The sequence below is a fragment of the Bos javanicus genome, chromosome 28, assembly GCF_032452875.1.
Source record: "Bos javanicus breed banteng chromosome 28, ARS-OSU_banteng_1.0, whole genome shotgun sequence".
Lineage (NCBI taxonomy): Eukaryota > Metazoa > Chordata > Mammalia > Artiodactyla > Bovidae > Bos > Bos javanicus.
This window is the reverse complement of record NC_083895.1, coordinates 31720452-31735726: the sequence shown is the minus strand read 5'-3', so window position 1 is coordinate 31735726 and position 15275 is coordinate 31720452. Positions and strand designations below refer to the sequence as shown.

The window sequence follows — 15275 nt, the reverse complement described above, 5'->3', positions numbered from 1 at the left end:
CCCTGTATAAGCCTAAACTTGCAAGCTGATTAGTGTTTTACAATGTATTTGACATACAGAAACTTTTTCTCATTAAGAAGTCTTCAGAAATAATGCATAAACTTCTATGCAAAATCCCACTGTACTCACAATGCAGGCCAAAACACTACTAAGAATTGACTGAAAATGTTAGAAAAATTACCGTAACATCTTAATTACACATGGATGACAGTTATATATTAGCTAAGAACTTTTACATTTTTAAATAATAAAATACACAGCTAGAGAATTTTACAAAATCTAGAACAATAACTTACAGAGTTTCCTAGGCTGAATGAACCTTAAAATTGTTCAAATTCATAAAGAAGCTTAGGTAATCTTGCAGAAAAATAAAAGTCATCTAAAAAAAGGAAAAACAAAGCCAGGAGATTTCTAATTCTAACCAAGATGAAAACAATGAGAAATGGATTTATAGTCCCATCTTAAACAACTATAATAATGAGCAAAACATATCAAACAACAACTTTGAGAAACTGGACAACAATCATATGACAGACAAGATCAAGTGATCTCTACAATTTTTAAACTTAATTACTAGAGATAATTTCCAGGTTGCAGTCAAGGCAGAGAGAACCTAAACAGAGTCCACTAGTCTGCAATCAGGAGACAGCCATTTGAAGAAAGAGGTACAAAATGAGAACTTGAGATCTGCAAGGCTTTCCCATCAAGTCTTTAGCATATGTGCATGAAGAAAAAACCCAATGTCAAGGTAAGAACCAGAAAAAAACACGACAGAACTTGCAGACAAGAGTATTAAAACCCGTATTATAACTATATCCCATAAGTTTAGAAATGGAGGTAATTTCTAAAATTTCATACCTTTTACTCAGGTAAAAAGTATGAATATGTAGAGTAAACAGAGCAGGAGTTAAAAAGGCCCATTATCAAACTTACAAAGGGAAAACTACAATGTCTGAGATAAAAAATACATTGGGTGGAGAGAACAAGATGGTGGAGGAGTAGACGGATGTGAAGTACATCTCTCTCCACAGATACATCAGGAATACACCTTCCAATACAGAAGTGCATGTGGAACACCAGCTGAGAGCACACAGGAGTACCTCACCAGCGGAAAAGAATATATGGAACCACGTAAAACTCAGCAGGACAAAGGAACTAGAGGGGAAAACACGGGTGTTACTAGGACTGGACGTGCCCTCAGTGGGTGGAGGAACTGAAGCAGGGGTCCAATCCCCACATCAGGGCAACTGTCTGAGTCAGAAGAGAAACATTTAAGGCTGAGAGTGAAAAAGATTATCTGCAGCCTAAATGGAATGAGAATCAGACAGTCCTTGCCACAGCCACATGTATCCCAGACAGGGACACAGGTCCCCTAGAAGGTGAAGCAGCTGGGAGCTGGAGCTTAGGGATTGTGGATGGAGCAATCCCAAGGCAAGGGCTGCTGTTGACTGTGGACAGATGGACCAAGGAGACATGAGGGAGGAGATTGAGGTAGAAAATGCCTGCGGATGAAAGCCAGGCGGCCATGGAAGCAAGGCAATACTGCTGAGTGACACACAGTGGGTAGAGCCACCACCAGAGCCTCTCTCTCCCCACATGCCAGCATTGGCATCTGAACAACAGAGAGGCTGGCCCATCAAGGGCCTGACACACTGAACTACAGAGCAGGAGCCCCCCTTTAAGTGCCTGATGTGCCGATCTACAGAGTGGGACCCCAGCCATGGGGGCACCTCTATCTGCCTGATGCACTGAACAACAGATAAGGACCCCCAGTAGGGGAGCCCTCTAAGTGCCTGAACAGGCAGAGCTATGGAGAAAGACTAGCCAAAGAGATCTTCTGATCGTCAGCTACCAGAGGTTCAAAAAAAGGCTGATAGGGCCGTAACTCCAGAGGCTGAGGTACTCCGTGTCCCTGCACACTTGGAGCCACCAGGGTCCCCATGACCCAAGCAGCTGCGCCACCTTCATGTTCAACCCTCACTGGGCAGAGCCACCACAGGCAAAAATAAATGTCTTGCTTCTATGCACACAGGGTCACTTTGGTCGTGTCCAACTCTTTGCGACCCTCTGGACTGTGGCCTGTCAGGCTTCTCTATCGGAGGGGTTCTCCAGGCAAGAACACTGGAGTGTATTGGCCAGTACTGGTTGTCATACCCTTCTGGAGCACTGTATTTCCTGCCGCCCTAACCGCGAACTCCTCTGAGTACCTGGTGCTGCCAGAACCCCTGCAACCCAAGCAGCTGCACCTCCTCCAAACCTGAGCCCTCACTGGGGCAGACCCAAGTCCTCCAGGGCAGCCTCGGGAGCAAATCCCAGTGGACAACCCACATGCAGAGGTGGAAATAAAACCACAACTGAAACCCAGGGCAGTATGGCTAAGGAAGAAGACCCAAAACCTTCCCACCAGCTGTACAAGCTACAGATTAAATCCACATGATCAACTAGGCAGACTGTGTGTACGGAATATATAAAAGAAGACTGAGAGCTCTCAAAAAAAAAAAAAACACACTAGCTCTGATAGCTGTGGACACTGGAGGCAAGAATACACAGGAGTAGGACCAGATTAGAATCTGAGCTGCCCCCACAGCAGGTCCAGAGACCAGCACAGTGTTGGAGGACATCCTAGGGAAGTGAGGTGGGCTGTGACTCCCAGTGAGGCAAAGGACTCTGACAGCAGTGACTCAAGAAAAATTTGTTATTGTTATGTTCTGACTTGTTCTGTAGTGTCTTTTGGATTTTTTTTTTTCCTTCACTGCTGCCCCCTTCCACTGTAGTTGTCGATTTTAAGGGCACTATGAAATCTATTAAGCTTTGAGGTTTTTTTTTTTTCCCCCCCAATCACACTTTTTATTGTTGTTATAAACCTCTGCCTCTGCATTGGGCTTTTGCAGTTTTGTGGAGTTTTCCTTTTTTTTCCTTTTCTTTTAATTTTTTAAAACCTATTATTATTTTTTCTACATTCAGTCCTTTGTCTGCTTTTCCTACTGTTCTTTTCCCCTTGCAGTTAATCTTTAATGTATATAAATCTTCATGTACCTCTATTTAGCTTTGCATATCTATTCTTTCTTTTCTTTCCTTTCCTCTCAACATATTTGCTAGTTTTGCTTTCATTCCTTTATTCCCCAGTCAGCACCTTGCTTTAGTTCTGTTTTCCAGTTTGTGCTTTAGCTAGTTTTTGTTATTAACTAACAGATATAATTTTTGGTTTCCTTTCTTTGCTGGGTCAATCTATTGTACTTTATTTTTGTAGGACTCTTTTGATTTTGCTTATGGATGTATATGTATATGTGTATATTCCATTATTTTAATTATTATTATTTGCCTGATTTCGTAACCATCATTTGTCTGGGGATCATCTTTGGTTTCTCGTTTTGGGGTATGTGTTTTAATCTCACTTAATGCCATAACAAACCACTTGTAGAATCTTTGCTCCTGACCAGAGATCAAGCCCTGAGCCTTTGGAGTGGGAACACTGACTCCAAGGCCTGAGACTACCAGAGAACTAACTCTAGGGAGTATCAAGTAGTGAGAACTCCCACAAAGGAAACCACCTGAATACAAGACCCAGCATCACACAACCACCAGTAGCACCCTGTGCAGGACACCTCATCCAAACAACAAACAAAATGAAAATACAAACCCAATCATCAGCAGACAGGATTACCATGTCACCTAGCTTTGCCCATCAGAGGAGAAACAAAGAAAAAAACTCAGCATAAATCTCACCCTATGTTAAGCTTAAGCAAGCCACTGCAACAACCTTAGTGGGGCAGAAAGCAAAAAAAGAAAGAATTCAACCTTGAAGCCTGCAAAACAGAGACCTCAAACACAGTACATCTAAAAAAATAATAATAATAATGAAAAGGCAGAGAAATACTACACAAACGAAGGAACAAACCAGAAACACAGACGTCCAAATAAATGAAGACAAAATACACAAACTACCTGAAAAAGAATTCAGAATAGAATAATGATAGTAAAGATGATCAAAAACCTTGAAAACAGAATGGAGAAAACACAAAAATAAATTAACAAAAACCTAGAAGAATTAAAGGATAAACATACAGAGACAACACAATTACTGAAATTAAATTACTCTAGAAGAAATCAATAGCAGAATATCTGAAACAGAACGAATCAGTGAGCTGGAAGATAAAATGGTGGAAATAACTTCTGAAGAGCAGAAAAAATTATGAAGAATGAAAAAAACTGAGGACAGTCTCAGAGACCTCTGGGACAACCTCAAACTCACCAACATTTGAACTATAGTAGTCCCAGACGAAGAAGAGAAAAAGAAAGGGTATGAGAAATTTTTTGAAGAGATTGTAGTTGAAAACATCCCAAACATGGAAAAGGAACTAGTCAATCAAGTCTAAGAGGCACAATGAGTCCCATACAGGATAAACGCAAGGAGAAACATGATAAGACACACACTAATCAAACTAACAAAGATTAAACACAAAGAAAGGACATTAAAAGCAGCAAGGGAAAAGCAACAAGAAACATACAAGGGAAACCCCATACATTTAACAGCTGATCTTTCAGCAGAAACTCTGCAGGCCAGAAGGAATGGCAGGATATATTTAAAGTGCTAAAAGGGGAAAATCTACAACCAAAATTACTCTACAGGCAAGGATCTCATTCAAAACTGATGGAGAAATCAGAAGCTTTACAGACAAGCAAAAGTTAAGAGAATTCAATACCACCAAACCAGCTTTACAACAAATATTAAAGGGACTTAAACAGTCAAGAAATACAAGAGGAGAAAAAGATCTACAAAATCAACCCCCAGACAATTAAGAAAATGGTAACAGGAACATATATATGTATAATTACTTTAAATGTAAATGGATTAAATGCTCCAACTAAAAGACACAGATTAGCTGAATGGATCAAAAACAAGACCCATATATATGCTGTCTACAAGAAACCCATTTCGGGCTTAAAGACAGATAAAGACTGAAAGCGAGAGGATGGAAAAATATATCCCATGCAAATGGAAAGCAAAAGAAAGCTGGAGTAGCAATCCTTATATCAACAAAACAGACCTTAAAATAAATATTACAAGAGATAAGGAAGGACACCACCTAATGATCAAGAGATCAATCCAAGAGGAAGACATAACAATTGTAAATATCTATGCACCCAACACAGGAGCACCTCTATACATAACACAAACACTAACACACAAAAAAGGAGAAATTGACAGTAACACAATAATAGTAGGAGACTTTAACACCCCACTCACACAGATAGATAGATCATCAAAACAGAAAATGGATAAGGAAACACAAGTCTTAAATGATACACATGAGATGGATCTCATGGCTATCTTCAGGACATTCCATCCATATGCAAAAGAATACACCGTCTTCTCAAGTGGACATGGAACATTCTCCATGATAAACCACATCTTGGGTCACAAATCAAACCTCAGTAAATTTAGGAAAATTGAAATCATACGAAGCATCTTTTCTGACCACAAGGCTATGAGACTAGATATCAATTACAAGAAAAAAACTGCAAAAAACACAAACACATGTAGATTAAACAATATGTTTCTAAATAACCAACACGTCATGGAAGAAATCAAAGGGGAAATACAAAAAATTCTAGAAACAAATGACAATGAAAACATGACAACTCAAAACCTCTGGGATGCAGCAAAAGCAGTTATAAAAGGGAAGTTCATAGCAATACAAGCCTATCTCAAGAAACTGAATAGACAGCCTAACTTTACAACTAAAACAACTGGAAAAAGAAGTCCAAAAAAAAAAAAAAATAGCAGAAGGAAAGAAATCATAAAGATCAGAGCAGAAATAAGTAAAAAAGAAATGAAAGAAATGATAGCAAAGATTAATAAAACTAAAAGCAGGTACTGTGAAAGATAAACAAAATTGACAAACCTCTAGCCAGACTCATCAAGAAAGAAAGAGAGAAGAATCAAATCAACAAAATTAGAAATAAAAAAGGAGAAGTTACAACAGACAATGCAAATATACAAAGGATTATAAGAGACTATTACAAACAACTATATGGCAATAAAATAACTTGGAAGAAATGGATAGATTCTTAAAAATGTTCCATCTCCCAAGGCTGAACCAGGAAGAAACAGAAATTATGAACAACTAAATTACAAGCATTGAAATTGAAGCTGCGATCAAAAACCTCCCAAAAAATGAAAGCCCAGGACCAGATGGCTTCACAGGAGAATTCTATCAATAATTTCGAGATGAGTTAATGCCTATCCTTCTAAAACTCTTTCAAAAAATTGCAGAGGAACATTCCCAAACTCATTCTATGAGGCCACCATCACCATGATATTGAAACCAGACAAACACTACAAAAAATAAGAAAACTACAGGCCAATATCACTGATTAACATAGAAGCAAAAATCCTCAACAAAATTTTAGCAAACAATTCAGTTCCTTTCAGTTCAGTCACTCAGTCATGTCCGACACTTTGTGACCCCATGGACTACAGCACACCAGGCTTCCCTGTCCATCACCAGCTACTGGAGCTTGCTCAAACTCATGCCCATTGAATCAGTGATACCATCCAATCATCTCATCCCCTGCCATCCCCTTCCCCTCTGCCTTCAATCTTTCCCAACATCAGGGGATTTTCAAATGAGTCAGTTCTTCACATCAGGTGGCCAAAGTATTGGAGTTTTAGCTTCAGCATCAGTCCTTCCAATGAATATTCAGGACAGATCTCCTTTAGGATGGACTGGTTTTGGAGACTCTTGGAGAAGTCCAACACCACACTTCAAAAGCATCAGTTCTTTGGCACTCACCCTTTTTTAGTCCAATTCTCACATCTATACATGACTACTGGGAAAACCAGAGCTTTGACTATATGGATCTTTGTTGGTAAAGTAATGTCTCTGCTTTTTAATATGTTGTCTAGGTTGATCATAGCTCTTTTTCTTCCCAAGGTGCAAGTGCCTTTTAATTTCACGGTTGCAATCACCACCTGCAGTGATTTTGGAGCCCCCAAAGCTAAAGTCTCTAACTGTTTCCATTATTTCCCCATCTATTTGCCATGAAGTGATGTGACCAGATGCCATGATCTTAGTTTTCTGAGTGCTGAGTTTTGAGTTCAGTTCAGTCGCTCAGTTGTGTCCAACTCTTTGCAAACCCATGATCTGCAGCACACCAGGCCTCCCTGTCCATCACCGACTCCCAGAGTACACCCAAACCCATTTCCATCGAGTCGATGATGCCATCCACCATCTCATCCTCTGTCGTCCCCTTCTCCTCCTGCCCTCAATCTTTCCCATAATCAGGGTCTTTTCAAATGAGTCAGCTCTTCGCATCAGATGGCCAAAGTATTGGAGTTTCAGCCTCAACATCAGTCCTTCCAATGAACACCCAGGACTGATCTCCTTTAGGATGGACTGGCTGGATCTCCTTGCAGTCCAAGGGACTCTCAAGAGTCTTCTCCAACACCACAGTTCAAAAGCATCAATTCTTTGGCACTCACCTTTCTTCATAGTCCAGCTCTCACATCCATACATGACCACTGGAAAAACCATAGCCTTGACTAGACGGACTTTTGTTGACAAAGTAATGTCTCTGCTTTTTAATATGCTGTCTAGGTCAGTCATAACTTTCCTTCCAAGGAGTAAGCGTCTTTTAATTTCATGGCTGCAGTCACCATCTGCAGTGATTTTGGAGACCAGAAAAATAAAGTCAGTCACTGTTTCCACTGTTTCCCATCTATCTGCCATGAAGTGATGGGACCAGATGCCATGATCTTAATTTTCTGAATGTTGAGCTCTAAGCCAACTTTTTCACTCTCCTCTTTCACTTTCATCAAGAGGCTCTGTAGTTCTTCTTCACTTTCTGCCATAAGGGTGGTATCATCTGCATATCTGAGGTTATTGATATTTCTCCCAGCAATCTTGATTCCAGCCTGTGCTTCATCCAGCCCAGTGTTTCTCATGATGCACTCTGCATATAAGTTAAATAAGCAGGGTGACAATATACAGCCTTGATGTACTCCTTTCCTGATTTGGAACCACTCTGTTGTTCAATGTCCAGTTCTAACTGTTGCTTCCTGACCTGCATACAGATTTCTCAGGAGGCAGGTCAGGTGGTCTGGTATTCCTGTCTCTTTCAGAATTTTCCACAGTTTGTGGTGATCCACACAGTCAAAGGCTTTGGCATAGTCAATAAAGCAGAAGTAGATGTTTTCCTCGAACTCTCTTGCTTTTTTGATGATCCAGCGGATGTTGACAATTTGATCTCTGGTTCCTGTGCCTTTTCTAAAACCGGCTTCAACATCTGGAAGTTCACAGTTCACGTACTATTGAAGCCTGACTTGGAGAATTTTGAGCATTACTTTACTAGCATGTGAGATGAGTACCATTGTGTGGCAGTTTGGACATTCTTTGGCATTGCCCATCTTTGGGACTGGAATAAAGACTGACCTTTACCAGTCCTGTGGCCACTCCTGAATTTTTCAGATTTGCTGGCATATTGAGTGCAGCAGTTTCACAGCATCATCCTTTAGGATTTGAAATAGCTCAACTGGAATTCTATCACCTTCACTAGCTTTACTTGTAGTGATGCTCCTTAAGGTCCACTTGACTTTGCATTCCAGGATGTCTGGCTCTAGGTGAGTGATCACACCATCGTGGTTATCTGGGTCATTAAGATCTTTTTTGTATGGTTCTGTGTATTCTTGCCTCCTTTTCTTAATACCATCTGCTTCTGTTAGGTCCATACCATTTCTGTCCTTTATCGAGCCCATCTTTGCATGAAATGTTCCCTTGGTATCTCTAATTTTCTTGAAGAGATCTCTATTCTTCCCCATTCTATTGTTTTCCTCTATTTCTTGGCGTTGATCTCTGAGGAAGGCACTCTTATCTTTCCTTGCTATTGTTTTGAACTCTGCTTTCAAATGGGTATATCTTTCCCTTTCTCCTTTCCTTTAGCTTCTCTTAAACAGAATTCAACAAAACTGAATTAGCTTACTGCCTTGAGAGAGTTCCCAGCCCACTAAGTTGAGGAGATAGAGCTGAGAATCAAGGAAGACCAGAGCAGGCAGACATCAGAGGCCAGATATCCTAGAAGAAAAAGCTTTACAGAGAATCCCAGAAATGTGCAGAGGGTTTGCTTTTGAACATTCACCAGACCAGAGCCCAAGAAAGAATGATCTAAAAGTATTACAGGGAAAAAGATTATACAATAGTTAGGCACACAGACCTCTGGAAATGGTATTTATTTCCATCATCTAGAGCAAAAAAACTCATAATTAACAGGGCACTGCACCAAGTATAGATAAATCTTGCTTCAGTCATAGGGATTATTTAGCCTTAGAACAGGGTTTCTTAAACCCTGGCTGTACTGATGTCTACCACTGGATAATCCTTTGTTGTGTGGTTCTGTCCCATGTATTGCAGGATGTTTAGCAACATTACTGTCCTGTACCTACTAGTAGCAATCCTTAGTCATCACAATAAGAAACTGCAAGTGTCCTAATACAGAAGTACTCCGAGACCCAGTAGGAGGTGATGGATGTTGAGGCAAGAACATATTTAAAGAAATAATGGCTGAAAACATTTCAAACGTAATAAAAACCATAAATCCACAGCTCTAAGAAGTTAATCCCCAAGCACAATAAACATGAAAAGAAAACTAAAACTAAAAACTGAAGCACAATAATCAACTGATCAAAATCAGCAATAAACAGGAAATCTCTAAGAAGAGACAGAATCAGGGGTGTGTGGCATGTGACATCCAGAGAATCAAATTTTAGAATATCAGATTTCTCATCTAAATAGCGCAAGTGACAAGACAGTACAGCACCATTTTCAGAGTACTAAAAGACAAAAACCTGTCAAACTAGAATTACATACCTGGCAAAAGTTTCTTTTAAAATGAAGGTGAAATAAAGACTTTTCAAGCATAAGAAAACAGAACGAATCCATCATCAACAGACCAAAACACATGTAATGCTAAAAAATGGTTTTCAGTCAGAAGGAAAATCATACCAGGTGGAAATCTGATTCTAAACAAAAGAAATGAAGAGCTCTAGAAATGGTAATTAAACAAACATATATACATTTATTATTTAAATCACTTTAAAAGATATTTGATGATTTCAACAAATACGTTATAGTGTTTATCACATGTAAAACTATAATATGGCTGTGTATGGTAAGCGAATAATGTATTAATAAAGCTGTTTTCAAAAATAAACACAAAATTAGAAAATAAAATGTGTTACAGTAATAGCACGAAGACTAGGAAGGATGAAACTGAAGTGTACTACTGCAAGGTTCTTATACCATGTGTAATGCCATACAGCATTATCTGAAGGCAGATTACAATGTTTTAAATATATATGTAACATCTGAATCAATTGCTAAAATAACAAGAGAAAGTTAGAGATATTAAACCAACAATGGAGATAAAAATACTAGATTAACCCAAAAAACAGGAGAAAAGAGAAAACAGACATTAAAGAACAGATGGGACAAATATCAAGATGAAAAACTCAAATCTAACCATATCAATAATTATATTAAATGGGAATGGTATAAGCATTCCAATCAAAAAGTAGACCTTGTTAGGATGGACAAAAAATAAGACTCAGTAGCATGTTGCCTATAAGAGATCCCCTTTAAAGAGACAAATAAGTTACAAGTAAAAGAGTAGGAAAAGATATACCATAATATCAACAGTCAAAATAAAGTTATATTGGTTATACTAATATCAGACAGAGTAGAACTGAGGACAAAGTATATTATGAGAGATAAATATTTCAAAATGATAAATGAGTCAAATAATCAACCACATCCATTTATGCCCCTAATAAAAGAGTTTCAAAATATATGAAGAGAAATCAGAATTGCAAGGAGGAATACAAAAACGCATAATGGTAGTAGGAGGAAGATCCTTGGAAAATCTCTATATTTAGAAAAAAAACAACACATTTCTAAATAATCCATGAGTCATATACAAAAGCCAAAGAGAAAGTAGAAAGTATTACAAACTAAATGAAAATGTAAACATATCAAGATTTGTGAGAGACAGTCAAATGAATGCTTTGAGAGAATTTTACAGCACTAAATGTCTATAGTAGAAGAGAAAAGTCTCCAATAAATTATTCTTCCAAAGCTGGAAGCGGGGTGGAACAGAATGAAGGAAGAGGAGTAAATGAGTGGCAAATGAAATTCAAAGTAAACAGAAAAAAAGAAAGTAATAGTAAAGAACAGAAATAAAAACCAACCTGACCTTACACTTCCCATAAGAAGTGTTAAGGGACAATGAAGAAATGTCCACAAGGCACTTTGTTTCATGAAATATTACACCAAACAAGGTGTCATTCACATATAAAAACAACATGAAAATAAGCTCAAGAAGAGAGTTCTTAGTCTTTCATTGGTTGGGAAATGTTTAATGAATGCAGCCAATTGAGGGACAGTCAAAGTAAACAATAAAGGAATGAGGTAAATGGAATAAAGAAATGGATGGTAATCACTTAGATCATTTAAACACAGAATAAGTCTGTAACAATTATGGTTATAGAAAAAAATGTAAATTTTTAAATATTTAAAATATAAAAATAATTATAAAAAAACAAGAAGGAAGATGAAATAAAGCACTAATTTGCTGACTTTTCACAGCACATTAATATTGCTTAAAAAGAAAACTACATGGTTTACAAAATTAATGGCTCCAACCTCATCTTTTTCATAAACCTTGCCTAAATATCACAGTCTTAGAGGGCGACTGTAACAATATTTCTTTCAATAAACAGACATGTCAATCTGATTCTAAGGTAAAGAGCAACTACGGTTTATGTTTTAAAAAATCAATTAGCTACTAATATAACCAAGAATTCCTAAATATCTACTAAGAATTTGGTTTAAACATGGAAAATTTGAGTTTATATACCATAAGTGGGACAGTTTACACTAAAAGAGAATACTGGTGTATGCATATTCTATACTTCAATTTTTTATAAGACAAGTTTTTGCTTTCAATTATAGATTCAATGCATTATGTGACAGAGAAAATGATGAAAAGTTTTAAATTTTCTTAATGCTTCTGACCATTAATAATTCATGGAAAAGTGAGGAAAAAGTCAAGTATGTAGATTTAGATTATTTTGTATAATGCAGACAGACATTTTACTTATGGAAATATGCTGGATATACTGAACCGCTTCTTTAGATCAAGAACCTTTTGTATTTAAAAGAGCTCCCACAATTTCAACTTGTTGAACCTCCAAAGTTTACGATGATGATGTGAGATGACTACAAACCCCTTTAGAACCTGAAAGTGTTAGAAAGCCCATTTGATTTCTTGAAATAAGTATAGATATATCTATCAACTCAATCTAAATTTGCAGTTTTCTAAGACTAGACCGGATACTCTGAACACAAAGGAAATTAAATATTTAAAAGAACAGCTGAAAGTCTGTAGAAATAACATTACATTTCTGAAGAAATATCACAGATTTTAATGAATAATAATTATCTTCTTAGTTGTTAAGCAGAATATTTGTTGAATGTTCACCAAGAATATATAGCATTCTAAGTATCCGGTATGAATCTACTATTTCCAGAACTATTTAAATAGCCAACTCTGAACAAACTATAGATTTACCTGGCAGTGTGAAAGAGCATTCTTTTATGAAATTGCTGACACAGAAACTAAGAGATAACAGCTACAAACAGATGAATCAATTGCAATCTGTTTTGATACTTGTTTCTGGCTGAATACACCACACAAGTCTCAAAAGTAATTCAGCTGTATTATTTTGACCAAAACTGATCACTCTACACTTTATAAAAAACTGTACTCAAAAAAAAAAAAAACTGTACTCGAATAACTAGTTAACACTACTAAAAAAATTCCATCTACCCAAAGTTGGCTAGTGTATAATTGCTACAATTATTTGTTGGTTGCAAATGGGTCTATACTGCTACAAAAATTTCATTCATGCAAAATTGGCTAGATGTGTTATATGTGCATAATCATTAAAATTATGAGTTGTTTCCAAGTTAGCTCATAACTTGAGGTCCAATTAATATATTGACATACCAAGAATTTTAACTGTCAGGGTAAGAATATTTTTGTATCATTATATATTGCCAAATTTCAGTCAGAAAATATAGCATAAATAACAACAAACTTTAAACCATGTGCTCTTTGACTTTCAAATACAAGATGGTTTAAGATAATGCATAGACCCCCTTACAGCTACACTACAAACACTTGCTACCAAGACATTAATGAAAAAATGAGACAATTTTGAGAAATAAAACAAAACAGAAGATAACACAGAAAATTTTTTAAATTTTGAGATGTTTTTCTTACATACTAGCAGAAGACATAATGTGACTTTCCTCTATATAATCCTCTCAATGTAAGCATTTACTTGACAGCTATAAAAGGGACAGGATTTGCTATACAGAAGAATCAATACCAACCTTGTAAAGCCTACAGCAGAGCACATAAACATGCTGTAGGAGACATTAACACTAGACTGAAAGAAATAATTATATTTTCAATAAACATGTTCTTACTAGATAATCAATTTTTTACACATCTTACCAGCTGTTTCACAGCTCAGGTAGTAAATGGCAGCAGCTGTTATATCAAAACCATATATGCATATGAAGTACTTATAATTTTTCAGGGGTATCTACTTATTTTTCATCAGTCACATTTAACTCATATTAAATAAAAACAAGATTTTCACAGGGTGATTAATTCAGGAGAATTTGTATTACAGTCTTATTTTATAAATGAATTCTTAACCAATTATTTTTATGTCAGAAGACTTAATAATTGAAATTACATGCTGCCCTTATTCTGATATTTAACAGATTTGTCATGATCAATGTCTCTGAAATATTAAATTAAAAGGTGTCATGGTAATTACTATGGAATAAATACTAATTAAGATTTTTTAGGCAAATAAGCTCTAACTGTTTGCAGTGAACAATTATATTACTAACATTTTCCCACACAACGCATGCATCATTCATATGCAGCCTATAAATATAACTGGCTAATTTCCAGAATTACTTCCTTAACATTTAATACAGAATTTGACACTTGGTTAAAAACATCTATATGTAATGTATCCAAAAGGAGGTACACTTAAAGGTAAATAATTCAGATTATGTTACCACAGAATGATCATATTCCTGTTCTTAATTTTTAATAGTGAGCCCAAAATATGCTTTGAGATGGGTATATAATTTGCAGGATGAGACAATTATTTTTAAATGTACATCAACAAACAACTATAATTTATAGTAAAAATATGTACCAGAAATTTGAATTAGTCAAATACTTACTGCTATATAATAAACTCTTGCTTTGTCTACCAACATCCAGTTTTTCTCCATATCAAGATGTTTTTCCTTTTTGTAACAGTTGGCAGCAGCAAGATTAGCTACAAGTGATCTAAAACAACAAAATGTAAGTAGGCTTTTACTTACAGTCTTATTACTTATTTACTTAATTATAATAGTTAATTATACAGTTAACTATTTTTGAAACTTTTGTTTTCATTTTAATTCTTTTTTAATTTAACACCAAAAACATTTTGTATTGAAGTATAGCCAATTAACAACGCTGGGACAGTTAGAGGTGAACAGAGAAGGGACTCTGCCACACATACACATGTATCCATTCTCCTCCAAAACCCCCTCCCATCCAGCCTGACACATAACATTGAGCACAGTTTCATGTGCTATACAATAGGTTTGTGTTAATCATCCATTTTAAATATAGCAGTATATACAGGACCTTTCCAAAGTCCTTAACTATTCCTGGACTATCCCATGGAACCCCCCCTCCACCCCGCAACCATGAGTTCATTTTGTAAGTCTGTGAGTCTTTTTCTGTTTTGTAAGTAAGTTCACTTGTATCATTTCTTTTTAGATTGCACATGTAAGGGATGTCATGTGATATATCTCCTTCTCTGTCTGAAATACTTCACTATGACTTTCATTTTAATTCTTATTTCTTCAAACTGCTGTATATTGATTTTACTAAAGTAATGTTAATTTTGTTTTAAAAATTTTGTAAGACATCTTGGTTACCTTGATAAAAACACAGACATTAATCTAAATATCTGGTATTTCGAGAAACTACCATTTAAGCTTCCTTTTGATACTAAAATGATAAAATTATCTACCCTCTACATTTTAATAGTTCAAAACGCAGGTAAGAAATAGCTACTATATAGTTATACAGAAAAAATACATATGCAACGAAAACCTTCAGTTTTCAAGTATCAA

The 15275-nt window shown here is 36.4% G+C and overlaps 1 protein-coding gene across 6 annotated transcripts in view; it reads right to left on the bottom strand.

Annotated features, from left to right (window-relative positions):
• The window catches only part of ADK (adenosine kinase), a 551072-nt gene that overhangs the window by 266215 nt on the left and 269582 nt on the right, over positions 1-15275 (bottom strand). For all 6 annotated transcript variants that reach the window (XM_061405841.1, XM_061405844.1, XM_061405846.1 and 3 more), the window contains one exon: positions 14328-14436. In XM_061405841.1, the coding sequence (XP_061261825.1) occupies positions 14328-14436 (109 nt within the window). The remainder of the gene's footprint in view (positions 1-14327; positions 14437-15275) is intronic.